General features: G+C 32.2%; 2 protein-coding genes across 7 annotated transcripts in view; one reads left to right on the top strand and one right to left on the bottom strand.

The window, feature by feature from the left end:
* The window catches only part of LOC145763872 (rap guanine nucleotide exchange factor 6-like), a 32,568-nt gene extending 15,864 nt beyond the window's left edge, over positions 1-16,704 (top strand). The window contains exons 8-35 of one of the 4 annotated variants that reach the window (XM_082575410.1): positions 116-252; positions 508-663; positions 1,159-1,311; positions 1,796-1,957; positions 2,443-2,622; positions 3,011-3,134; positions 3,229-3,345; positions 3,458-3,607; positions 4,673-4,757; positions 5,817-5,995; positions 6,234-6,385; positions 6,608-6,693; positions 7,296-7,404; positions 7,963-8,080; positions 8,439-8,589; positions 8,902-9,113; positions 9,437-9,560; positions 9,766-9,992; positions 10,300-10,500; positions 12,142-12,311; positions 12,417-12,489; positions 12,598-12,948; positions 13,131-13,303; positions 13,377-14,841; positions 15,004-15,175; positions 15,375-15,589; positions 15,704-15,802; positions 15,884-16,704. In XM_082575410.1, coding sequence (XP_082431536.1) covers positions 116-252; positions 508-663; positions 1,159-1,311; positions 1,796-1,957; positions 2,443-2,622; positions 3,011-3,134; positions 3,229-3,345; positions 3,458-3,607; positions 4,673-4,757; positions 5,817-5,995; positions 6,234-6,385; positions 6,608-6,693; positions 7,296-7,404; positions 7,963-8,080; positions 8,439-8,589; positions 8,902-9,113; positions 9,437-9,560; positions 9,766-9,992; positions 10,300-10,500; positions 12,142-12,311; positions 12,417-12,489; positions 12,598-12,948; positions 13,131-13,303; positions 13,377-14,841; positions 15,004-15,175; positions 15,375-15,589; positions 15,704-15,802; positions 15,884-15,921 — 5,579 coding nt within the window. In that variant the 3' untranslated portion in view covers positions 15,922-16,704. Of the gene's footprint in view, positions 1-115; positions 253-507; positions 664-1,158; positions 1,312-1,795; positions 1,958-2,442; positions 2,623-3,010; positions 3,135-3,228; positions 3,346-3,457; positions 3,608-3,864; positions 3,935-4,138; positions 4,212-4,672; positions 4,758-5,816; positions 5,996-6,233; positions 6,386-6,607; positions 6,694-7,295; positions 7,405-7,962; positions 8,081-8,438; positions 8,590-8,901; positions 9,114-9,436; positions 9,561-9,765; positions 9,993-10,299; positions 10,501-12,141; positions 12,312-12,416; positions 12,490-12,597; positions 12,949-13,130; positions 13,304-13,376; positions 14,842-15,003; positions 15,176-15,374; positions 15,590-15,703; positions 15,803-15,883 lie in introns of all 4 variants that reach the window. The other 3 variants (XM_082575411.1, XM_082575412.1, XM_082575413.1) reach the window with 3 other exon arrangements.
* A 75-nt stretch (positions 16,705-16,779) lies between these two features.
* On the bottom strand, positions 16,780-23,990 carry LOC145763877 (uncharacterized). Of its 3 annotated transcripts, none has more exons than XM_082575418.1 (10): positions 23,834-23,990; positions 23,721-23,761; positions 23,033-23,220; positions 22,774-22,902; positions 22,021-22,636; positions 21,147-21,936; positions 20,728-21,062; positions 20,443-20,651; positions 20,079-20,370; positions 19,204-19,936 (listed from the first exon to the last, which is right to left on the bottom strand). In XM_082575418.1, the coding sequence occupies exons 1-10, from the start codon at positions 23,896-23,898 to the stop codon at positions 19,494-19,496; spliced, it is 3,108 nt and encodes a 1,035-aa protein (XP_082431544.1). In that variant the 5' UTR covers positions 23,899-23,990; the 3' UTR covers positions 19,204-19,493. The 3 variants fall into 3 exon arrangements, with proteins under 3 accessions (XP_082431546.1, XP_082431544.1, XP_082431545.1); XM_082575419.1 differs by having other exon boundaries at positions 20,079-20,367; XM_082575420.1 differs by lacking the exons at positions 19,204-19,936; positions 20,079-20,370; positions 20,443-20,651 and adding exons at positions 16,780-17,829; positions 17,978-18,249 and having other exon boundaries at positions 20,770-21,062; positions 23,834-23,981.
* Between the last annotated feature and the right edge of the window lie 731 nt (positions 23,991-24,721).

Genomic DNA, 24,721 nt, shown 5'->3' with positions numbered 1-24,721 from the left:
ACACTGTACATGTATTAGATATATAATAAATCCTCGTTTTGAACCAGTAATTAGTCTATTCATACAGTATTTTAAGCTTTTTCATAATTGGAATAATAAAAATGTTTTTGTTTAGAAATTTTGCTCGAGTTCACCAAAAGTTTGCGGGCATTTTCCAACATGACAGAACCCATAAGAAGAGCATTGTGTAAAGTGATGGTGTTTGCTTGGGTCGAAACTAAATCAACTGTTGTGTTAAATGATAATGAATTAGTAAGTTTATCTTAAATTATAAAGTAATTTTTAAGGCAAATATTGTATAGGCCTATATAAATAATATAGTGAAAAGCATTTACACTAAAACATTTTTTACTTTTTTCTAGTTTTATTTAACTATTTTGGAAAACCAAGAAAATTTAGTATGATTGTAGCATCTAGCTAGAATCTAATATTTTAGTGTTTATTTAAAAAATTAATTAATTTTTTTAGAAATTACAAACATATTCTTAAAAACTTTAAAAATTACAGCTTGATTCTTGGTCTGTAATCATCAACGGCCAAGTTCAAGTGACTCACAACAATGAGGAAGAAATCTTGGTAATGGGAGATAGTTTTGGAGTTAATTCAACATTAGATAAACAAAAACATAAAGGAGTAATGGTTACTACTTGCGATGACTGCCAGGTAGATTGATTTTTTTAATTTTTTTTAAAGTAAAAACAAGTTTTTTTAGCTTTTTAATTTTTTTTAAACAGTTTTACAGTAATTTGTGCTAAATCTAATTTAATTTTTTTTTGTGTTTTTAACTAAATTTTGTTATGTAATTGACATGTACATATTTTAAATTGGGCATGGGTAATTAGCAATCTTATCTTGTGAATATTTACCCAGCAATTTTTCTTATCAAAATGTCAACAAAAAATATTTATACAGCAAAATCTATTACTTCGAATTAGCCCAAAAATTTTGTTTTTATCTTTTAAGCTTTTTTAAATTTTTTGAGCAATATTTACTTTAAATTTGTGCTCTAAATATGTTAACAATTTTTATATTGCCAAATAATGTCTTAAAATTTTTTTTCACTAGTTTGACTTATTTTTTTTTTACAAAATACTTTCTTTTTTTTTTAATTTTTTTACAAATACTTTCTAGTAAATTTAACTCCAAATTTTTTTCTAGTTTCTTTGTATTGCCCAACAAGAATACTACGAGGTTCTGCATCAAGGTCAAGAAAATATCCAAAATATTTACGCTGATACTGGTGATCTTATTATGGTTAAGGAAAAGAGAGAATTAGACGGGGGTGCGAAAAAGGGAAATATTGTTATCAGGGTTAGTTTCATTTTTTTTAAAAGTTGATATATTTGATTGACAGTGCTTAATATATTTACTTGTGGGTTTTCAACTTGCAAAAGGTCATATGCAATTCTATTTTTGTGAAACTGTTGTTTGCAAATTTGGCTGTAAATATTTATATGGTTTATGATTAGAATTTTTTTTAATTCGCTTTTTTGTATATTAATAACACAGTTTTTTAAAGATTTGGTAGTATTAAATAAAGAATGATTCTGTTTTTGATTAATTCTTTGCATATTTAATTAAAAATCTAATTAAAACGATTTATAATTTCTGGAAATTTAATTATAAGATTATGTGATATAGTTCTAACATATATTAATTTCTTTTTTTAAATATGTTATGAAATTTCTATAATTTCAATAAAGTTTATTAACTTATTTTTACTTTCATATTGGTGGATGTAATTTTTTAATTAATTGTATCAAATATAATATAAACTTTATTGTTTCAATTTCAGGGTACAGCTGATAGCTTAATTAACCACTTAATTCAAGAAAACTCGATTGATTCAACTTATATAGAAGATTTTTTGTTAACATATCGTGCTTTTATTAAAGAGCCATTGAAAATATGCAACAAACTATTAGAATGGTTTGACAACACAATGTTCAGAGACAAGGTAATAATTGTTAAAATACGTATTTTATGATTGTTTTTGTTCTAACAACTACATGAGAATTACGTATTTTTTTAATTTTCTTTTCTATTCTTGTTTTTTTAATAAGTTTATTGTTTTTTTTTATGATTTCATAAGTTTTTGTGAAATGATGTTAGCTCTTAGTCAGAACTATTGATGCATTTTTTGTTTTTATTAATTTTTTGAAGACCACCCACAATAAGTATATTCAATCTGACTAATAAACTTAATTAAAAAACACTCTTTGTTAAAAATTAAGTTTTAGTCAACAAATGTTATAGCCAATTTTTAAATTTGCTTTCTAGATGGCAAATATAGTTTTATTTCTAGTAAAATGAAAATTTTAAATAATTTTTCTTTTGCTTTGGTATTTATATCCTAATATTACCAACTAGAAAGTAACCTTTTTTAAATATCCTTTTTTTCTAGATTTTCTCCGGTTAAAATATGAATTTTTTTATTTTTAGGTCACCAGGGTTGTTTTGCTTTGGGTAAACAACCATTTCAACGATTTCGAAAATGATTGGCACATGATGGCATTGCTCGAAGAATTCGAGGACAAATTACAAAACTACTCACTTAAGGGAGAAATAAAACTTTTCAATATCGCTTGCTCTGCAAAAGCAAAACCACGAGCAGTCACCATGGTAAAAATTTTCAGCATTTTTTAAGCGATTGTCTGCTGTTGTTGTTGTGGTTAAAATACTTGCGGCTTGAGTTTCTCGAATTTTTTCTGATAATTTGTTGTTGATTTTGCATTAAAATAGGCTTACTTTATAAAAGTATTTGCTTTAAATACTGTCTACTTTGCGATAAATACCGATTAAATGTTTTATTTTTTGCAATGTCAGAAAGTTAGTTTATTGCTAAAATATTTTGATTAATGAATTTTTTTTTTAATGTTTTACTATTTATTTTGTAAGCATCTGTTTTTATAATTAATTAAAGAAATATTTATTTTTACCTTTGGCCCTATATTAAAAAATCCTATATTTAACCAAAATTAAATGTTTAATTTTAAGTAATTTTTTTTAGACAAGAGAGTCAAATGAGGCTGATCTTGGATTTGAAATAATTGGAGGATCTGAAAATAATTTTCCGATTTTCATTAAAACTGTGCAGGAAGGTTCTATTGCAGAAAAACAGGGGATTAAAAGAGGTAAAGTATTTTAAAATGTTGTTTTATACTAAATTGTTTTTGCTTTCAAACATTTTTTTAGAATTTTTAATAAAATATGTTTTTTTATGTTAAGGTGATCAACTTTTGCAATGTAATGGTCAAAATTTCGAGAAACTCACAACTGAAAAAGGACTTATAATTCTAAACAAAAACACAAACCTAAATCTTCTACTAAAAACTAGTTTATTCGGTAAGCAATCAATTTATGTTAAAATTACTAAAAATTTGTCAAACATATTTTTATGTTTTTAGTTAAATTTTTTCTTTTATTTTTTTAATTTTAAAAGTAATGTTGTTTCCAGCTTTCAAAGAGATGATAGCTGACTTAAACAACCCCCATAAAAAATCTTCCAAAGCTGACGAGAAAACTTTTTACCCAACAGCAAAAGGTGGTAGGGGAATGTCAGTTACTATGCTGCCTGATGGTGAAACGTTCGAAAAACCAAGAAAAGGTTTGTTCAGTCAATTTAATATAATTAAAAAGTTTAAAAATAAAAGGTTATTGATAAGTGGTAGTTAGGTAAAACATATCAGTTTTATGACCTGTAAAATAAATGGCATTTTTTTTCTATTTTAAACATTTTTGTTACGTAAGGTTGAATGTACATAAAATGTTGTACATATATTTTCTTAGAATTTACATAGTACTTTTTTTTTGTACAATTTTTCAAAATAGCGGACTATTATATTATTTAAGTAATTTTTTCAGCAAATAGGCAACGAAAATTAAGTTTAATGGAAAAAATACACAGCGTTCCTTATAATCTCAGCTCTTTATTGTAAGTCTGTAAATATGCAACATAACAAAAGCCTAATTTTTGGTGGCAAATAGTTGCTAGAAAAAGCATTCGAAAATAACATGTCATTTTAATACTTCTAACATAGTATCATTAGTACTGTAGTTTAGATTGGTAATGGGGTTTTAAATGTAGTGATCTGAAATAAGTTGTGATTTTGCAATTATTTATTGCCATTATTGTAAGGTTACTCTTTCGGCGGAAAAACGAAAAAATTTATATCCAAGTTTAACGTCCTTCCAAAGATGGCTTCTTTCGAGTAAGTCTGCACAAATCAGTTGAAATCCAACAGAAATTTGTTGTTTTGTTTTGTTGGATGTGAAACTGTCACGTAGATATTGCAGTGGTAGTAGTAGCATGGCACACCGAATAATAATTACACCATATACCTCCACAATAATTTGACACAGATGTTACAAAACTAGTTTTATAGGTTTGTGTTGTTTTAGGGTTAGGATGAGGAGTTTTAATTGCTAATTTAGTTCGGAATTGTTGTTTTTAAGTGGGTCATGTTGTACTTGTTAATTGCTTGTTTTAGTAAAGGGATAAATATCAATTTTCGATATGGTTTAATTTGTGCAAATTTTTCAAGTTTTTTGTAATTTAAAATTTAGACCAAATTTTTTTTGGGGATATTTTGGCATAGTTATAAGTCTTGTTATTTTTTGTCTTAAATACCTCAACACATCATTGTATTAGTATGGCATGTTAACATTACAGCTGGAACGCTAGGCCGAAAAGCCACCAGAAAAATTAAGAAAATTTTCAAAAAAGAGACTACTTTCAATGACTATATAAAGGGGATGTAAGTCACTTAATATCAGTTTTTCTTTCATTTCGATTGAAACTATTTTATTTCCCAAGACATTTTTTGTGATTTTTATTCAATTTTGTCGTTATTTTATTTTAAGTTTATTTTTTGTTGGAAAGGCTCTTTTGTTTTTTGTGTCAAAATAAGAAAAACAGTTAAAAAATATTTAAAAAAAATACAAATGACATATTCACACAATCTTAATTTCACTTATTATTTAATATTGCATGACACAATTTAACATTTTCTACACTATCACAGTTTAAACTAACATTTGACTTTTGTAAATATATTGCATGCCTATTTGAGTAACAATTTTTGCACGGCTTTGCATCAAAAATAAAAACTAACTTTAACTAAAGTCTATGCATGTTAAAATTTTAATTGTTAACCTTTCATGTTATTGTATTGCTAAACATAGAATGCATGTTTTTTAATATTAAAAATTATTATTAATAGTTCACTTAAAAGTTAAATGTTAAGTTAAAAACTAACTTGTTTAAAATAAATTAATAATTTTTTGTAAGTTTTATTGAGTAATATTTTATAAAAAAATAAAAGATTGCTGTTTTAACATTAACTTTTTTGCATGATTTTCTTCCATTACCATTTACACAAACAAAAAAATAACAACATTTCATTGAACACTTTATCATTCAAAATAAAACATTTTATCACATTAATGTATGCCACAAACCACCACAACATTTTTGTTAAACGTTATCGCGATTTCGTTGTACATTTAACGCATGTTAATAAACGGGTTGTACACATTCTGTCATCTAATTTTGGTGTTCCTATATTTTATAAACTTCCATTTTTATAATTTCTTTCTTAAAACTTTGTCATTCCGTTGTTTTTATAAAATTCTTAATATCCTTTTATACTTTACTTGGCGGGTTTGGGCTCTGTTCTTAAAAAAATAATTCTTTAATTGCCCAAAAATATCATTAAACACTCGCATTAAAAAACAAAAAATATTTATTAAAACAAAAAACAACCTGTGCGAAATCACACAAACATCACATAAAACAATTACACAATACACTCTAGTGGTGGAAGTGAGTCTTCCGGACCCTTTGATGACTCAGTGATTCAATCCCAGAGTAGAAAGTTAGGCGTCGGCTCTGCGGCAACGATTGACAGTGCTCGCAATTTTAGACAAACCTCTACTTTAAGTCTTAGCAACCCTGACTTGTTGGAAGCAGGTTCGGATATGCCTGTATTGCCAGGTAACCAAAATCTTCGTCAAAAAGAAGGAGATTTTTGTGGATATTTTTATACAGAATGGGTTATCTTGAATATTTAGGCAATTTTAAATCAGATTTGGGCTTTAAACTACAATGCAAAACACTTTCTTAATATTTTTTGGCAAGACAAAAATTTTAATAAATTTTCTTGTATACATACTTGTTATAAAATAATAGCTTGAATTTTCACTAACACACTTTTAACTTGTACTAATTACAGAGGTACCTGAAGATGTGATTAAGGTATACAGGGCTGATCAATCTCACAGATTTCTGTTTGTTAATCGGGATATGACAGCTGGGGAAGCAGCAATGGCTGCTTGTAAGGAATTTGGAATTACAGAGGAATTAGAAAATTATGCACTTTATAAGGTAAGTTTAAACCCTGAAAAAACATCAAAATATGATACTAAAATTATTATAAATTTTTTTTTGTATTTATATTAATATTTTAACTAGTAGATTCACAATATCACTTTTATTGATGCAGTTTTTTTTTATAATTTTAGTAGAAAATTGGTGAAGTATTTTTTAACTTTGGTAGCAATAGCTTTGTTGTATATTCTGGAGTAAATATCAATTGATTTTTTGTAGATTTCTGTACAAGGAGAAAAGTTTGTCAAACAATCCAAACTGCCAGAACCACTTGTTAAACTTGCTGACATACCACTCGGTTCAAGGTAAACATATTTTTAACTTTATCTGATTTCAGGGAACGAAATAACGGGTCGCTATTCGCTAAAAGCGAATCGTTTTTTTAAAATTAGCGAATCATTTTTCACAAATATATTAGAATTAGCGAATCAACCAAAAAAGTTCAACCGACATTAAAACTTTCGTGTCTATTTGTGTATTTTTTCAATTTATTTTTACCGGTTCCATACATTTATAATTACATCAATATAATTCTGCGTGAATGTAGGTTACTACAAGGCATTTAGTACCAAAAACTTTTCATGAGATCACAATGCGTATTTTTCACTCTCGCAGTTTGTTTAGTTAAGTAGTTGCGCAATTTTTTATATACATAACAGTCTTGATGTCTTGTTTTTTGTGCAAAAAATAATTAACGATTGTTTAACAATACGTTACATTTTAAAAATGCCACGCAACGCGTTAAGTGTTATTCAAAAACGAAGTTCATGACTTGAACCTAACCATTGCTCTCAAAATGCGACCTCCTTTTTAGCGAATCGTTTTTTAACGGTTAATTCGTACCCTGGATTTTGCCAAAATAAAGTAAAGTTAGAGGTTTTTTATTTTGTAATATTTTGATTTTCAGATATTATTTGAAGAATAAAATGAACAGTGAGCAGCTTCTACCTGATGAAAATATTCCAGAGTTATTAAAAGAAGCAAACTTTTCGTTTCTGGATCTCAACTGTTTTGAGGTGAATAAAATTTACCAAGTATATTGTTTACTTATATAAGTCTTAAAGTCATATATTAGCGATATTATTATACTCAAAAATTGATAAAGTTGGTGTCACTGAACACAAAAATGATTTTAACTTTAAATAATTTCACCTACTTTTTAAGTTATACAACTTTAAAAAAATATTAAAATTAATTAAAAAAAAGAAAAGGGAAGCCCTGTTTGTGATGACGTAGAAAGTACCAGCTTGTGTACATTCACTACACCACTTGGTACTTTCTACGTCACACAAAAAAATATGGTAACCTGGTTTTTTATGTTAATCATTTTCCAATATTTTTGAAAATTAAAATGTAAGTACCACAGGCATTTTTTAAAGGTTCTAAAGCCATTTTGTGATTCATTTTCAACGAAACTAACATGCTATATACAAATTGCAAAACTCTGTAACGAAACACTTTAAGCATTTAGTTTAAAATGTAAATAATGTTCCTTCAAACAAAATTTAAGGATATGTTTTATTTTAAATATTTATTTTGTATGATTTTATTTAAAAAATATTTGCGAATTTTAGGTTGCACTACACTTGACAAGAGAGGATTATTCAATGTTCCAACAAACTGAACCTGCAAATTTTATCGAGGATTTATTTCATCTCGAGTCGGACCTCGAAAAATTTAACAAATTTGAAGGTAAGTGTAATTGTGTTTACGGCAATTAGTGCTACTGTCTTGGGTTACCGTTTAACCCATTAAACTTAATTTTAAATAATCTTTAGAAGAATTATTGAAGATTTGTGTTTTTAAACTTTTCTTATTGATTAAGAAATTTAAATTTTTGTTTAACCGGTCTATAGCCAGCCTTACAGTCGGGATTTTAATTGTTATGATAAGGCCATAAATCTTAACTAATATTTGCTGGCGTTAATTTTTCCACGGACCACAAACAGCAGTTTTAAATTTTTTATGCCTTCAAAATTTGACATACATAACCTCTATTACATAATTTTGTTAAAAATAAGGTATTTAAAAGAATTTTGCGTTTTTATAGATTTGGTGAACAAAGAATTATTCTGGGTTGTAACTACAATTTGTAACGAACCAAATATTATTCAACGATCGAAAATAATCAAACATTTTGTGAAGATAGCTCATCAGTGTAAAATTATTAAAAACTTGAATTCTACGTTCGCTTTAATAAGGTAAAAAATAGAGTTTTTAATAATGGAGATGACTTATGTTATTTCTTTATTATTCAAGTTTATTGAGAGCTTTAATTTTTTTAACATAAATTCTCTTTTTTTTATGTAATGGAATTTTTTTAGCTTATAATAAATTGTAAATTAATTAATAGTTGTGTGTATATATATAAATTATTTTTTTATATTTTGAAAATTTTTATATAAAAAAATAATAAATCAAATATATACATACAATATAGAAAACAAAAAATGTATGTTAATAATAAATAAAAAAAATAAAGTTTGTATATGTAAAAACAACCTAATTTCTAGTGGTCTCGGTTATCGAGCTGTCTCGAGAATGAAGCAGACTTGGGAAAAAGTGCCAGCTAAAATGAACAAGATGTTCGAGGAACTACAAGCTCTTATGGATCCATCAAGAAATATGTCAAAATATCGAACTCTGTTGAATGATTACATCTCACAACCTCCTGTTATTCCTTACGTTCCTGTGTTAAAGAAGGACCTGACTTTTCTTCATTTAGGTAAGCTATTAAAATGTGTTTTTGTTGGTGGTTGTTATTTAACATGGTACTTTTTTTTACAAAATTGTTTTCTTTGTATTAAAAATTAATTTTTAATTTTATATTAATTAGGCATATATAAAAAAACGAAATTTTGATAATGTAATAAATATTTTTACTTAAATTTTACAAAAAAAGTTTTTTTAAATAGGAATAAATTAAAAATAAAATTAGGTGAGTTTATTTAAATTTACCTTTAGCTTAAACTTCTTTAACTAAACTGATCTAAATTTAAAGTTTTTTTAATTAAAATCATTTAAAACTAGTTAAAATTTTTTTATTAGGCAATGACACTTCGGTTGATGGATTAATTAATTTCGAGAAAATGAGAATGATTGGGAAGGAAGTGAGAAATATTTTTAGACTCTGTGCAGTCGACAAATCACAAATTCTTCCCAGTGCCATGGCGTAAGTTTAAACGTTGATTTTTAAATTTTAAAGAAAAACAATTTGTAGTTGTATTAAATTTAGGTTTAGTATACTACCACATTTGCTTAATAATTTTTTCTATTTTTTTTTATTTTTTTTATTTTAATATTTCTATCAAATCTACTGAAAAAAAAATATAATTTTCTATAGAAAATTAACTTTAATTTTATTTTCTTGAATACAGATATCGTAGCAGCAACCAAAAAGAAAACGAAAAAGGGACATCCAGTACTTTATACCAAACTTTAAATCGCAGAGGCCGACGTTCATCGTTTAACAATGCGAGAAGAATGTACGAGGACCAAGTTAATGTTAGAAGGGTTAAACAATACATGGATAAATACATGAAGGAGATTGTAACCGATGAAGATCAGTTAATGGAAATGTCGAAAATTGCCGAACCCCAACCAGGTATGGAAAGGTTTAGGGAAATGTTATTTAAAGAATATATGATTTATGTTTTAGTTTAAAGCTATACTTTTTAGTCTTGTATATACTTTTTTGGTATTGTCATATACTTTTTTAGTATTGTGTGTTTGTCAGGCTGGTGTATTTATTGTTTGGTTTTAACAAATTTTTAAAAAAAAATTTAACTTTTTTTCTTTTTATAAACAAAGAGAGTTTTTTTGTTAAAAATAATGTCTACCAGACATTTTGGAAATTTTCTTTTGTGGAACTATAAAATTTTTGTTTAAATATTTTTCTAATTTTTTTTTAGCTCCTACATCTGCACAAACAAAGAGGAGACCAACTTACACCGAATCCCCAACCAGGTCCTCCAAAACTCTTCCTGCCTCTAACAGGATGGGAGGATCAGCTTCCAATGGAGGAATCACCATCCGGAACAACTCGGAGCCTTACCTTGCTCCTGGACATCCCAGCAGAAAGAAGGTCCCTGTTTCTTCCCTGCCCAAATTTGGTGAGTTTTGTAGAAAAAATAAATCATATTTTTTTGATATAAATATTTCAATTTATTTTAATAAAAATTTTTTTTATTGTTTTTTTTTAAATATTTTTATCTTTTTGGTGTTGGTTTTAAGAATGTAATTTTTTTTAAATTATTTTATTAATATTCTAACGATATTTTTATCTCTTACTTCTTTATTCTCTTAAACCTTTCTTGTTTTCTTTTCTTTCCATTCTGCAAGGATCTTCGTTATCAGATAATCCATCAAATCCAACCTTTACAAGCAGTATCACTAAACTACTTAAACGAACTACAAGCCAGCAGAGAAATGACAGCTCGCTAAATGATAATTCTTTACGTTCTAAAAATTTAGTAAAAAGATTGCCAAGTTTAAACGAAAAATTGTTGGAACGAAAAGGCAGTGATTCTGAGCAAAAACGAAAAATTTTGCATAGAAGGACATCGAGTGGCCCGATAGCATTTAAACATCCTGTTCCGATAATTGTAGTGTCGAAAACCGACGACACCCCGCAAAGGTCATCAAGGTCAACCTCGAGGTCAATTTTAAGGTCAATAAAATCCAGGTCAAAGTCCTTGACTCGAACTTTTAGGGGTTCGAATTTAGAGGGTGAACTCCCCAAACTTACGTCATCAGAAAAATTACCCCGAAAACAAAACAACGATTCGAAAAATGTAAAAAATTTGAAATCGCTACCCCCTAGCGGTAAAAAAGAACCCGAACCCAAATATGTTTACCAAGATTTACCTCCCTCTAAAAACACTGCAAAAAATAATTCAAAATGTGAATTAAATAACGATCAACAATTGCCTGAACAAAAACCAGACTTTGTCTCAACTCATAAACTGAAATTAAAACGAAGTAACTCTTATTCCGGCGTTTCAAACTCAGACTTAACACGTCCTTTGTTTGTTCAATATGTGGTTCCTGAAGTAGTTCAAAATGTCAAAGCAAGCGTTGATTGCCGAAGTATTCGGGTTAATAAGTCTGACTGTAATCGCACAAATGGGAAGCAATTTAAAAATCAGGAAATTTGCGATGCTCTGATACAGTGGAAAGAAAGACTGATTACCTCATGAAGTTTTTTGAATTTTGAGCTTCATTTTTCTTTTATAGTGCCATATTACATATAAAGTATTCAGTCTATATCTTTGTTCCTATATTTATATATATATATATATATATGTTTTCCGTTGTTTAAACAGTTTTATAATTTATAAAAAATAAATCCGGTATTAAAAATAAGGTTTCTTTTCTCTGTATAAGATTAAGGTAAACTCAACACTCAAAATTTTTTTTTTAAATTTTAAATCCACCTTCTACTCTTTCTACAATTTAAAGGTAAAATCATATGTGTGTTTTTACCATAAAGCATGGTGTAAATTTTCGCTACCATGTCACTTTTCATCTCAAAACTTTTGGTATTTTCGGTTTGCTGTGGTTTTGGTTAAATATTTTGTTATTTTGTTTAAAAATAACGGAAACTCCTTGTGTTTTTTTTTGGTTTACCATCTATGTTAGTTTTTAAAACTCATTTTTTTGAAGAGTCAACAGTTTGTGTTGTGTTTTGGAATTTTATTATTGATTTTTAAAAATATCCGAAAAAAATATTTTATATTATTATTTTTTTTTAGGAGCAAACTCCCCGAAAGCTCTCCGGAAGTTGATGGCATTATCGGAGGAGGGAGGCGAGGAAGGTGGTAAAAAGTCAAAGATGAACAGAAGAAGTGCCTCCACGAGTAGTCATGAGATTTCTCCTGCAACTTCCCCTTACATGTCTCCAAAACGTGCTCCCGGAAAAACGGTAACGGATAAAAAAAAATTTACAATTACTTCATAACTTTTTAGTATTTAAAAAAATATCATAAATATAAAACTATTTTAATTATCAATTTATTTTCATTTTTAGAGTATGGAGAACAACCACACAATAGCTTTGGAAAATTCAAATCGAAATAATAACAGATTAAGTTTGCCACCAAGTAAGTTTAATTTTTTTTATTGTAAACAGTTTTACTAACTATTTTGTGAAAAACATTTGACTTTTTTTAAAAAAAAAATTTTTAACAAAACTTTTTATTTTTTACTAGACATCAGTTATGATCATTCAACATCCGGACTTCATAGTGCTCCTGTGATCAATCGCAAGTTTTTTCCTACCACTATCAACAGTGGAAGTGCAACATCCAGCTCCCGATCCAGCATTGCAAGTTCCTCATCCATCGGAACAATGTCCTCCAACCCTACTCACTCCTCCATGGGATCACTCGGAGGAGGGAGCAACAGTCCGAGGTCCGGATCACCGGTACCGTGGGGATCGGTGGGGTCCTTGTCCACCACAACATCCGGATCACCGAGGTTGCTCCATAATTCGAGAAAGAGCACAAATAGTCCAGGAAGAACAAGTTCAAGTTCATCAGCTGATACTATCAAGTCTTCTGGTAATTCTTGATTGAGTTTTTAAAATTTATTTAATTTTCAACTTTTGGTTGAAATTAAATTTCATTTAAAGTATTTTATGTTTTAAAAATATTAGGTCTTTCAGATAGTATAATAATATATGCTTGTTCAAAATATATACTAAACTAAAAATCAAATTTTAAAATAATATTTGAATTTGTAGGTCCAAAACAGGGTAACTACCACGAGCCACCAAAAATTAAAAGTGGTCGCAACGGACGAAGTAGTTCGTTTGGAAGTTCGAATATTGTTATTTCAACCAAACCTACCGATCGAAGATTATCTCAGATGCAAAACTCGACCTCCTCTCCGGCTTTAAACCAAGCTCAATCACAAGTAAGTATTAAAAAAAAATATTTTATTTAAAAAAAATTGTTTTTCTTTTTAAAAAAGGTAATTTTTTTAACAGCAATCTTTGATTCTACCCAACCTTCCACAAATACCTCGAACACCTAGTATGGACAGTGGTGTAGCGAGCACTGGGTCAGTCTCGGCCGATTCTACTCGTTTCAGTCAAACGGACGAGTCGGAATTATTCGCTCGCGGTCACCGTGGTCACCAATCACGAGCTGTGATCGACCATCACGAAAATCATCACCACCACTCTCGTGAGATTGGTGAAAACAGCATCCAGCAGCCTCGCTCGGGTCCAAACCCCGGTCAGCCTGGCGACGAAAAAGTTGAACAGACTTTTTTATTTGGATGTAGGGGCCAGTGGGATCCCCCGCGACCAGAAATAAAAGATCCTGCTTACGTCGACAATTTTGCGGCGGTCGTCGACCGCAAATTCTCGATACCTAGCCACCACAACAACGTGGCTCATCTGCCCTACACCGGTGGGCACCACAATCACCAAATCCCGCGCGGGTTTTCGGGTAAGAGCGGCGTTAAGGGCATCAAGGACTATCTAATATGCGAGCGTCATGCTATGATGAGAAACCGGATGTTGCAAAACAACAACAATAACAACAACAATTTCTACTTGTTGCAGCAATCCCGACACCCCGTCGGCAAAACCCCGGACGCCTTGCTGGAGGAACAACTTGTTCTAGAGCTTCAAAAACAAAAGCCTCCTACGCAGAAGGTGAAACGGAAAAGTCAGCACGCGCAAGATATGCAGTCCAACCTTGTGGATATGCGGCGTTTTAGTTTAAGTAAATCCGACCCGGCGTTGAATGGACAATCGACGCCCGAACAACAAATACCTGAGGCCGCACGTCCTGTTGCGTCATCACCGGTGACGTCACGACAACGTCATCACCACACTCACGATCACGAGGCCGTGATGTATCAGCATCATCAGTACGAGGAAAGGGTAACTGCGCGACCGAATCACCTACAATTATCCAATCATAGCGAGCAGACGTATATGAACAACTCGCAAACACCCAGTTTTCATTCTACCTCTACGCCAATACAAAGAACACAGCATTACACAGACGACATGGGTTTTAACTGGCAATATCCGGAACAAAAACACTCCCGTTCGGCTAGCGATGCCGGGTTACCCAGGACACCTTACGAGATAAGTAACCATAACGCTACGATGCCGACGATAGGCGAGCATTATCAGGAATATAGCATAACAAGGGTAACGCACCAGCACCATAGAAACTCGTATCAGTCTAACTATAACCACCATCATCAAAACAGTGTCGAAAATAACTTTAACGACGACGCGTTTCGTCATTATTCCACCCCCCGCGAGCAGTATGCTTCGAAATTCAATTCACCCCATTTAAACACTTCGGGTCAGTTTCAAGAAAACGCCGAGGCACAGAGCAAGTTAAAGTACATACAACATCATAGAGTGGGAAGCCAGGAGTGGAGCGAAACGGACTTGGATGGCGAGAAAAGACAACAGACCATGAAAGGTATTTATATATAGTTCTTTTTTTGACAGTATATTTAATTTTGTTATTTATTTTTTTCAATAATAAATATTAAACAATAATAAATATTGAATGGTGTTTTAGTTTTTTTTTTTAAAAAGTTTTTTTTTCCAATTTTTTTTAAATATTTTATTTATTTTTTAGCTTGGGGGAGTAGTACTAGTCTTCCTGCAACACCCCTTTCCACAAAATCGTCCTCCCAGCTCCTCCACCAATCTCTCCACATAGCTTCAAACAGAAGCAACCACGGAGGAGGGTTGGAGGTCGTGGATGCTCCTCCTTCGAAGAAACCTCCAGTTCCACAAAGATCTACCAGGTGTGTAAATATTTTTGAAAATTTTTTGCATTAAAATTAAAAAAAAAAAAAATTTTAATTTAAAAAAATAATAATAATTTTTTATTGTTTTATTACATGAGCTTGTAGCAGTTTATTATTTAGAACAGTTTATTTCTTTTAAAGTGAGGTTTTTTATTAATTGATCAAAAATTTAAATTTTTTTCTTTTTTTCTTAAAGTATTGCTCGAACTCGGCAACTTCGCCTAAGTACTACAAGTACGCCACCTAGCAGCCCCCCTCAATCACCCACCACCCCGTTCTTAGAAGACCAAACTAGGATTAATCACGTGATGTCGCCAGCCGCGAGACAGGGGACGTCGTTTACCGACAGTTCGCAACTTCTCCAGAACGGCCACGTGACTAATCGGAATAATTTAAGCTTAAACAGTACTGGTAAGTTAAAAAAATGTTTTAAGTTCATTTTATTTAAGTTAAATATATATTAATTTGGTCGTAGGACCATTGACCTTTTTTAGCGTATAATAACTCGATTTTTTGCTACGTTAGGTTCTTTACCGTCATACCGGGAGGCAGTACACCATATCAACAAACAAAACTCAATTTATCAATCTCCAATTTCAACCAATTATCGCTCCTTCAACATGGGTGTGTAAAAAAATAAAATTTTAAATACAATTTTTAAAAATATAAAAGTGAAAAAGTAGTTTCTAATTTTTTTATTTTTAGACCCCCATGAAAGTCAGGAGCAGGTGTCCCAAGTGTAAAATCTCCCCATTTTTGTGACGTCACGGTTCTATGACGTCATCGCGCAGAGTTCCATGTAAAGTGCGTGTAGTTGTCGTTGTTGTTCTAGATTTCATGACAAAAAACAATCGATTTTCGACGAATCTTTTTTTTGTAAGAATTATGTTTTTTGCCCCCTTGTAAATTACAGTAACAAGGATAAGACAGGTGTACATTTAAATACTGTTAGAAGGTCAGATTAACTGGTTTATTGCACTACTTATAAAGGCTGTTGTTTCTGTGAACGTATTAAAATATTTTTTTAATGAATTTTTTTTTTTGAGAAACTAACGATTTTACCCCTTATTAAATTCTATAATCATGTCGAAATTTTGCCATCATGCTTTTGGCAGAATTTCCACGATAAAAATCTTGTTTTATTAATTTCATTTTAATCCGTGCCTCCCTTCTAACCAATCGTGTCTTCTCTCTTTCATTCTGTGACCAATTTGGAAATCATTTTTAATCTACTCGGAGCTGTACCCATGACCATTTCAAGTGAAAAAAACAAGGTTATATTTTTTCACGAAACTTCTGACCAACTCCGAATTTTTCCACGTGTTTTGTAATGTCGTATTTATCGTAGCGCCAAACGCACTGCCCCCCTGTGGCCAGTCTACGTTGTTTAATTTTTTTTTCTCGTGCATTTTATTTTAACTCTTGTTTTATTCCTTATTTTATTCGTCAAAATGAAATCGCCATTTGTGATGAATTTTTATTGTAATCTTATTAAAAGAAAGTTTATGATATTATTAATGTAACAGGCTGCCTTATCGAGTCTCGAGTTTTAGAAAGATTTGTAAAGTTTTTTTTAAGTTACAAAATATTGACTGTTAATCTGCAGTTCATTTTTATATTTTTCGTTTAAATTAACATGCGAAGCCAATATACAGAACATGGGTAGCACACGTTTATTTTAAATGTGGTATAGTTATGAAATAAAGCGTGCAAAATAATATGCTGTAAAGGCAGGACTGCTAGTCACTTTAAACAATAACAATTTTTATATACACGTTTTATTTTTAAACTAAGTAAGCGATAGTGGTATTTAGTTCATGAACAATATTGTGATGCAATATTTCAAGTGTGGAGAAGCAATGATAATAACTTTTCTGTTGCCGTCTTAAATTTTAAAGCAACTTTTGCGTTTTGTGCAATTCCTATTACTCTACATCAATCAATCTGTAATGTTTTCAGTATTGATACGACTTGCTCCAGCCAACCGGCGTGGCATTAAGATCCAGTTGTACGTGAGGTGTAGTACAAAATATACTTCTACCAGCTCGAACTCCTTGTTTTCTGTGTGGTGCTTCTAGATGCTGTCTTGCGTTGAAATTAAGCGATGCTGTTGGAAAGGATGTCTTCACTTGTGACCGTGGACGTCTGGTATTCCAATCATCTTGATATATGTCTCCGTTTTGATCCATTGTCGACGCTTCGTCCAAGTGGCTGTCGTCCATAGGTGGCGGTGCCGAGTCAGATCGCGACCTAACAGAAAGTCGTGCATCGTCGACATTCCAACGCCGCTGTGGTGGAAGAGTCTGACCGCTTTCGTTTAAATCGTAGTTTGCCTCTACCTTAGCACGCCAGGCCGGTGGTGGTCCTAACTGGCGAGATAGTGCTTCCTTGCCCCTTAATTTTCCAATGTTTCTATATAGATCTGAGTTGAAGTACTTGGCAGGCGTGTAGTATACGCCTTCTGACGACTGTTTAGCTATGTTCCAGGGTGTGGGTCGATCGTCAATAAAGTCGGTTTTTGGTTCTATATCTTCGCCCTGTTTCTGTTTACCAGCGGCCCCTGCAGTTGTATATTGCTCCATTCTTTTCTTTTGTTTGACAAACATTCGACCACCTTTTGATGAACTTCTGACCTCGTTCGTTCTTGGCATCTAAAAATATACAACCAAATCACTGATGAACCCCAAGCAATGTCTTCAACTTAATTATATTGCATTATACATGTAATAACTAAGTAACAACAGCCTTGTATATACTCACACACTTACTTAATTTAAATAACTTTCAAAGTTAGCTTACCACGTCTGCAAGCAACTTGTAGCCCTTTCCCGATTTTTTAGATCTTTCTCTAATTCGAACCTCTGGGGTCTGTCTACCACTTGTTATTTGTGGCTTATTTTCGTTTGCGTAAGGGTATTGAACAGGTTCGGGCTGTTGGCCTACCACTAGTTGAGCATTTGCCGGTAACCGTCCACTGCTTGTCACTCTTTGGTATGTGCCGTGGTTAGCGCCAGGTTCTTCGTAAACATACACAAACACTTTACCACCTGGCTTTGAGGCTACTACGGGTGCTGCGAGTTTAGTAAATCCTAACCTGTCTTGTTTCGGTACCGGTCTAGCTACTGGTCTCCACTTCTTTGCGCCGACATTGTCGTAATTAAACTTAGTTGAAACCATGCTTAAGCCCGAGTAAGCCTATTCCAAAGCATTCAAAATCGCATGATGCATGTTCTAATTTTACAGCGGTCAAAATTGAATGCTAGCTGCACAGCCGTCAACGTAATACTCGAGAGTTGACGATGTCCCTTTTAAGATATTCGTCGCTGGGGACTGCAGCTTTATTCCCACGTGATCTTGGTTATTAGGTCACGTGCTACAAATTATTTTGTGATACCTAACCATTAAACAATATGCGCAGGCAATCTCGTTGTATTTTCAATTCGTAACTTCCCTAATTATTGATTCATCAGCCCTAAAAAGTATTCTACAGGTGACCTAACCAATACACAATATATTAAAAATAAAAATGTTATAATGTTCTAAAATTATAACTTAATGATTAAATTGAACAACGTTACATGGATTTAACACGACAGTTAAGCACTATGTCGCAATCTTTACTTTGCGTTTTTTGCCTTAAACGAACTTCAGTTTTGTTTGATGCAACAAGGCCAATAGTTGCTTGATTTAAATACGAAGTTCTATTATATTAACTGAAATTATACTATTAAGTTTATAGTATTGGTTTATAATTAAGCATGATGTAAAAGCCTAACAAGAAACAAATCGGAATTTATGAGTTACTGCTTTGTAATGTCATGGTAAGTTTTCTTTTTTAAGTAGCCTGATGCTTTTTAATTGCCCTGCTAAGCATTTATTTGAAACAAAACTATGTGAAGTAATTTGTTTTAAATTTGCTGTCTTAGGCTTTAGTGAAGCAAAGTAGTTAATAACGTTTTTGTTTGCTTATGTGTTTGACCCGTTTTGTAACCATAAACACATTAAAACAGGAGATATTTAAACATTTTTATTATTTGTGTACTAAGCATGCATAACACAACAAAAAACATCACAATTTAAAATACTTTTAAAAATTATTCGTCATCATTTGCTAACCGCCTATAGTTAAAATACGTACTCGCATAGCAATTTTTAAATTAAATTATCTCAACGTCATTTGCTAAAGTGTTTTTTGTAATTGACGTAAAGCACAAACGTAACGGTGTCAAAATAGTCTAAAGCCGTACGCACAGCTTATTCAAGTTCACGCACATTAGTTACATAACAGAAGCTTTCTTTTAATTACAGCCGTACTTTAATTTCCCGGTTGCCATTTAGTAGGCACCTTAACGCTAGCTGTAAACTTTGGCCTAGGAGCCAAAACACTCTGAAACTTTTTTGGTGCAACGTTTCCGTTTACCACGTTGCTGGTATTAGTTATGGTACCAGGTTGATACGGTAGTTTTGAAGCTTGATTACTTGGATTTGTGACCTCATGATAGCTAGGCAGCTGTGGAAACTTCGAAAAGTCGATTTGTGGAGTAGTTTGTTGGGGCTGACCTGGCTTCCATACATTATACTTTGGAGCATTCGCGATTTCTTGCGCTTCCTGTTCTATTTGATCAGGCTTATTTACCAAAGTAATTAATTGATCTCCATTTTTGTGATGATCTTCATTTTCTGTATTGTTTTGAATATCTACTTCCTTGACTCCTTCGAAATGATCTAACACATTCTTGCTCTCTTCAAAAACATTATCTACCGAAATAAAAATAAATCATTTTAAAAATTTGATAAAAAACGTGATTCTAACTTCCAGGCAAGTTTGACCTTACGTGGGTGTCTATCAAAACCAAGTTAAGCAACATTTAAAATTGTGGCAAATTATTTTGTTGCCTACCTGTTAATATTGGTGTTGATGGATTTGATTCGTTACTTGTAAATCTTCTAACTTTCGGCTTCGGTGCCACTCTCGGTGGTGGACCCTTTTCTGCCTCCATCTCGTTACCTTTGCCCTGCGATGACGTAGTCGACGCCTCAAATGACGTCATTGAAGATGTGGCAGACGTGTTGGAATCAGACGGAGTGTCCTCAACAAAGTCTGCGGATGACGGAGGACGACGCACGACGTAGTATTGCTGGTAATGAAAAGGATCTTTGCTCTTTCCTCTTTTCGTTGCACTTGGTCTCTTCTAATACAAATTATACTTAAAAATCACAAACTTTAGATGTCTTTTTCTACTTATAAAAACAATTATATTTACCGGCTTATTACTGTTGGAAACTTTTTTAAATTCTCCTAGAACGCTCGTCATGTTGGTTTTTGTATTTTCCTCTGGTTTCACGTTTGGAAAACGGGAATACATCTGCGACTGATTTATCTCGGGTTTCTTTGCACCATTGCACTCCTTCGTGTATTTATCCATTCGCTCTTGTTGTTTTGCAAACATGCGAGCACCTTTCCCTTTTAGCTCTGTCAATAAAAATAAGTCAATTTATTAAATCTAAAAACTAAGTTGTTAATTGTTTTTGTTTTAAGTGCAACATACCTCCAGCAATGCTACCAAGGGCAACAGGTTTTTCACTATTACGAGATGGGGGCCGACTTCCAAAACTATTTGGTGTGTAAGAATGTCCCTGTTGTGAAATTGGCCTGTTGAATTGTTGTTGTTGTTGTTGTACAACAGGTTTGTTGAACTGCTGCTGTTGTGGTACAACAGGTTTGTTAAACTGTTGCTGTTGTTGTACAACAGGTTTGTTGAATTGTTGTTGTTGTGGTACAACAGGTTTGTTAAACTGTTGCTGTTGTTGTACAACAGGTCTGTTAAACTGTTGTTGTTGTGATACAACAGGTTTGTTGAATTGTTGTTGTACAGGCATATAACTAAAAACAGAACAATACTAAGGTCCAAGCTTGTAATTTACATTATTCTTCTTACAACTTATTCTAAAAGTACAACTTACTTACCTTGTTCTTGAAGGTGACCGGGGTACTGGTTCAACTTGGTCTAGTTTAGCACCAATATTTGGAGTTTGTTTGTATACCAATTCAGTTTTAGGTTCATATTTCCCCTTTGCCGGGTCCAATAGCTTTAAGCACGCTGCGACCTTTGGCTTTTCTTGGTTAATTTGCTGGTTGTCCGGTAAAGGAGTAGGATTTGGTGATACTGGCTTGTATTGGTGGTCTACGTCAGTACCATGCGTGGTATTATATGGACTTAGTGTTCCGTTGGTTGAGCTTTGTATAATCTGTTCATCGTTTATTTTAAGTTGCGTTATTTCGTTCGTGAGACTGTCATCAGCTTGAGAAGTTTTATTTAAACTATTAATATTAACTTCACTTGGGTTAACGCTGTGATGTGCAGTTGTCTGATTTTCCGTTTTAATTGCATCGAAACTTCGAATAGGAGATGGTGTTCGAGCAATCATTGGTTTATTTAACAATTGCAAAGATGGACTCTTGGAAGCATCAAACGGTGCCGACGTAGTATCTTGTTTTGATACTTTGGATGGCATTTCTAGTGCAATTACTTCATTACTTTCTTTCTTTACAATATTGGAACTTTTTGTCGTAGAGTAGGATGATGTAGTTTTAAAGGGGGACTGTTGTTGACTTTTTTGCAAAATACTTTTTACCTCGTTGTTGTTAGATTGGTTAGGTTTGGGAGACCACATTTGTGCAGGAGAATTAAGTGATGCGGTGGTAAGAATTTGTGGCGAGGGTGAACCTGGATAGTTGACCATAGGACTGGGTCGATCTAAAATACCAAAAAAATAAAACTACTTGTATATTACACTTTGCGGTGGAATTTAAGGAAAAAATGATTTTTTTTAATTTTTACCTTGAGTTGTAACTCTAACAGAAGGCTTCTTAGGCTGAAATTTAACAGAAGACCAACATCGTTTGGGTGATTTGTTTTCAGCAATTTCTTTTGGCCTACGCAAGACTACGGTAGGCGTTTCAGCAAAAGTTGGCGGTTTCTTATCAAGTAAAATTTTTGGAGTGGCCGCGCTTGGCGGGACGACACTTTTAAAAATGCTTCTTGATGGCGATTTAGGTGCAACAGAAAGTGGGCGGGATATGTTGTTAAATCCTGGTATCTCGTTTCTACCTTCTTCGTCAGTTGACCAGTCTGCGCTTGCAAAATTACTTTTTTTGTGAACTTGAAGCGAATTGGATGTTTGATTGAATTCTTGACTAGTTTCGATAAGCTCATTAGTTTGGCAGTTGGCATGAATGTTGTTAAACGAAACGGGCGTATAACTTGACCTGTCGTTATTTGTTTTAATACTTTGAACTGCCCCGTTTTGTTTTGTTGGGATGTTGGAACCTTCGTCTGACGATGCTTCAACCACAAACTTCTCCATGCGGCGTTGTCGTCTTACAAAAAGTTTTGCACCCTTACCCTTCATGTTAACGACTTCCATAGCTAAACCTTTTAACTGACGCTGGACAATCTTAAAAATTAAACAAAATATTACAATTAAATTCAGTAAAATCCTAAGAAAAGGAGGTATTTTTTATTGATGCTAATAAACGCCCTAGGTACTTGCAACGTAATGTTCATTTTTTAGTTTTTATTTAAAATTTACACCTTTTCTGATGGGTTAAGTTTGTTGTCGACCTCTAGAACGTTACCTGGACCTGGTTTGTCGTAAACAGGGATATCGTCGCCCGAGGATGTTGAAAACACTGTCGAGTCCGACTTATCTGTTTCAGAATCCTTAAACCAAAAACATTTGAAAAAAATTAATAGCGTAATATAACCCACATGGAATTGTTGCTAAAATTAATTATTAGGTCAAGAGAATTTAGAAGTAATTAGACAAGTAATGATGTTATTCTGTTCTTACGCTTTTTGGGTGTTTGTCCTCTTCTACCGGTTGCGTTCCGTAGCCAATGATTGCAAACCTTTCTGATCTTCTTCTCCTTTTCCTAAACATGCGACCTCCGCGTGTTCTGCACTTTCCGTCCTTTAGAAGTTTGGATAAATTTTTACCCGCCTTCCTTGCGTTGTTGTTGTTCAAGTCCCTGTTTTCAACTGAAATTGGAAATTTTATAGTGATTTAATATTAAAACTATACTCAAATTGCGGTAACTTAAGATATAACTTCAAGAAAAATAAAAAAAAACTTAATTCAGGATTCACTTCTACCATTAGTTGAGCATTTCTATATACTAGCCTAGGCTAAATTTGTAATATTTCTACTTGAGGTCAGTTCGTACAAACCTAGAAGGTGCAAGTCAGTCTCTGCTGCTACGTTTGTTTCCTGGCGTTTCTCCATATGAATTAAACTTTTAAAAAGTGTTTCTATTCAACTGTCTTCAACATACGCGCAGCTGACATACATTCACACCTTTTTAGTCTTGCATTTATCATTAACATCGATACGTCTACTCCTCTTTAATAACGATTAACGTAAGCTTATGTCTAGTCTTTTTAGTATATAACTACCTAATCTGCATACTCATAAAATGCATATGTAATGTCCGTACTTAATAAGATTTTTTCAAGATAAAAGATTTTTTAACAAAACTTACCCATACTAATCTCTTCTGTATTGGTGTCGCTTTCATCGTGCCTAAATTATCACGACCAGTTAGAAACTTGTTCTATTAATCGCATTACAGTATTGTTCAAGTTTTTTACTGACCTTAGTTCTTCGTTAGGGACTTCGATGTTAATTTCTTCTTCAAGTTCGTTTGTTAACAATGCCATTATTACTTGTATACAAAACGCTATAAACTACTACATGATTTTATATTCTTTTTGGTTGTTAGTTTTCGAATTCGAACGTTTAAGAAATGCAGACACGCGGCGTCGTTATTATCTGTTTGTGAAATTTGTGATGTCATAATCGAAATACGTAGTCATGCACTATATTCTCTTGTGACGTAAAATTATTTTCACTATGGTTCATGCATTTAATGCCGCTCATTCTTATGCTAAACCCTTGTCAATGTGAAGATAGGTTAAATGCCCCGAATGGTTTAAGCTATCGATCATAGCCATTGCGTATTTCGGTGCGATAAAAACATTTTGAAGGTGTCCAGACACATTTTTGACACATTAACATTTTAAATGTTGTTTTGTCGTGTTATATATAAACAATTAAAATACCTAGCTATAATACTAGTCGATAAATCATATTATATTGACATTTTATTTCAATAGATGTTTTATGCATTTATTGCACAATTTATAACAGTCGACCCTATTTGTATTTAAAAACTTAATAAATTAAAGTACTGTTCAATTATTACTAAGCGGGTTATAAATTTAACTATTTTACAAAAGTCAGTTGGTGTAGAAACTGGGTTGTATATTTATGTTTTTTTCTATTTTTGTAACAAATTGTGTTTTTGTTGCTTAGTTGGTCGTAAGGTTTGTGTTAAAAATAACTAACAACCGGTATATTAGAGAACCGTTTCATTACTTTGTAATTCGTTAAACGACTGTCGATGCATTTATATACAGCTGTCGGGTAATGACGAAACAAATTAATCCTATGGGAAAATTTGAGTTATACTAAGTGCAGTGA

Source organism: Corella eumyota, chromosome 1 (genome assembly GCF_963082875.1).
Source record: "Corella eumyota chromosome 1, kaCorEumy4.1, whole genome shotgun sequence".
Classification (NCBI taxonomy): Eukaryota; Metazoa; Chordata; class Ascidiacea; order Phlebobranchia; family Corellidae; genus Corella; species Corella eumyota.
Note: the sequence above shows the minus strand (reverse complement) of the source record. Positions and strands in the feature narration are given on the sequence as shown.

Bases quoted from the DNA above. Each gene is read 5' to 3' on its own strand.
- LOC145763877 (XM_082575418.1), bottom strand. From the start codon at position 23,898: ATGGCATTGTTAACAAACGAACTTGAAGAAGAAATTAACATCGAAGTC. The intron at 22,637-22,773 runs GTGTAAATTTTA...TTAATTTTTAAG, and splicing joins AACTTAACCCATCAGAAAAG to ATTGTCCAGCGTCAGTTAAA. The intron at 21,937-22,020 runs GTAAAAATTAAA...TTGGTATTTTAG, and splicing joins TGTTAGAGTTACAACTCAAG to ATCGACCCAGTCCTATGGTC.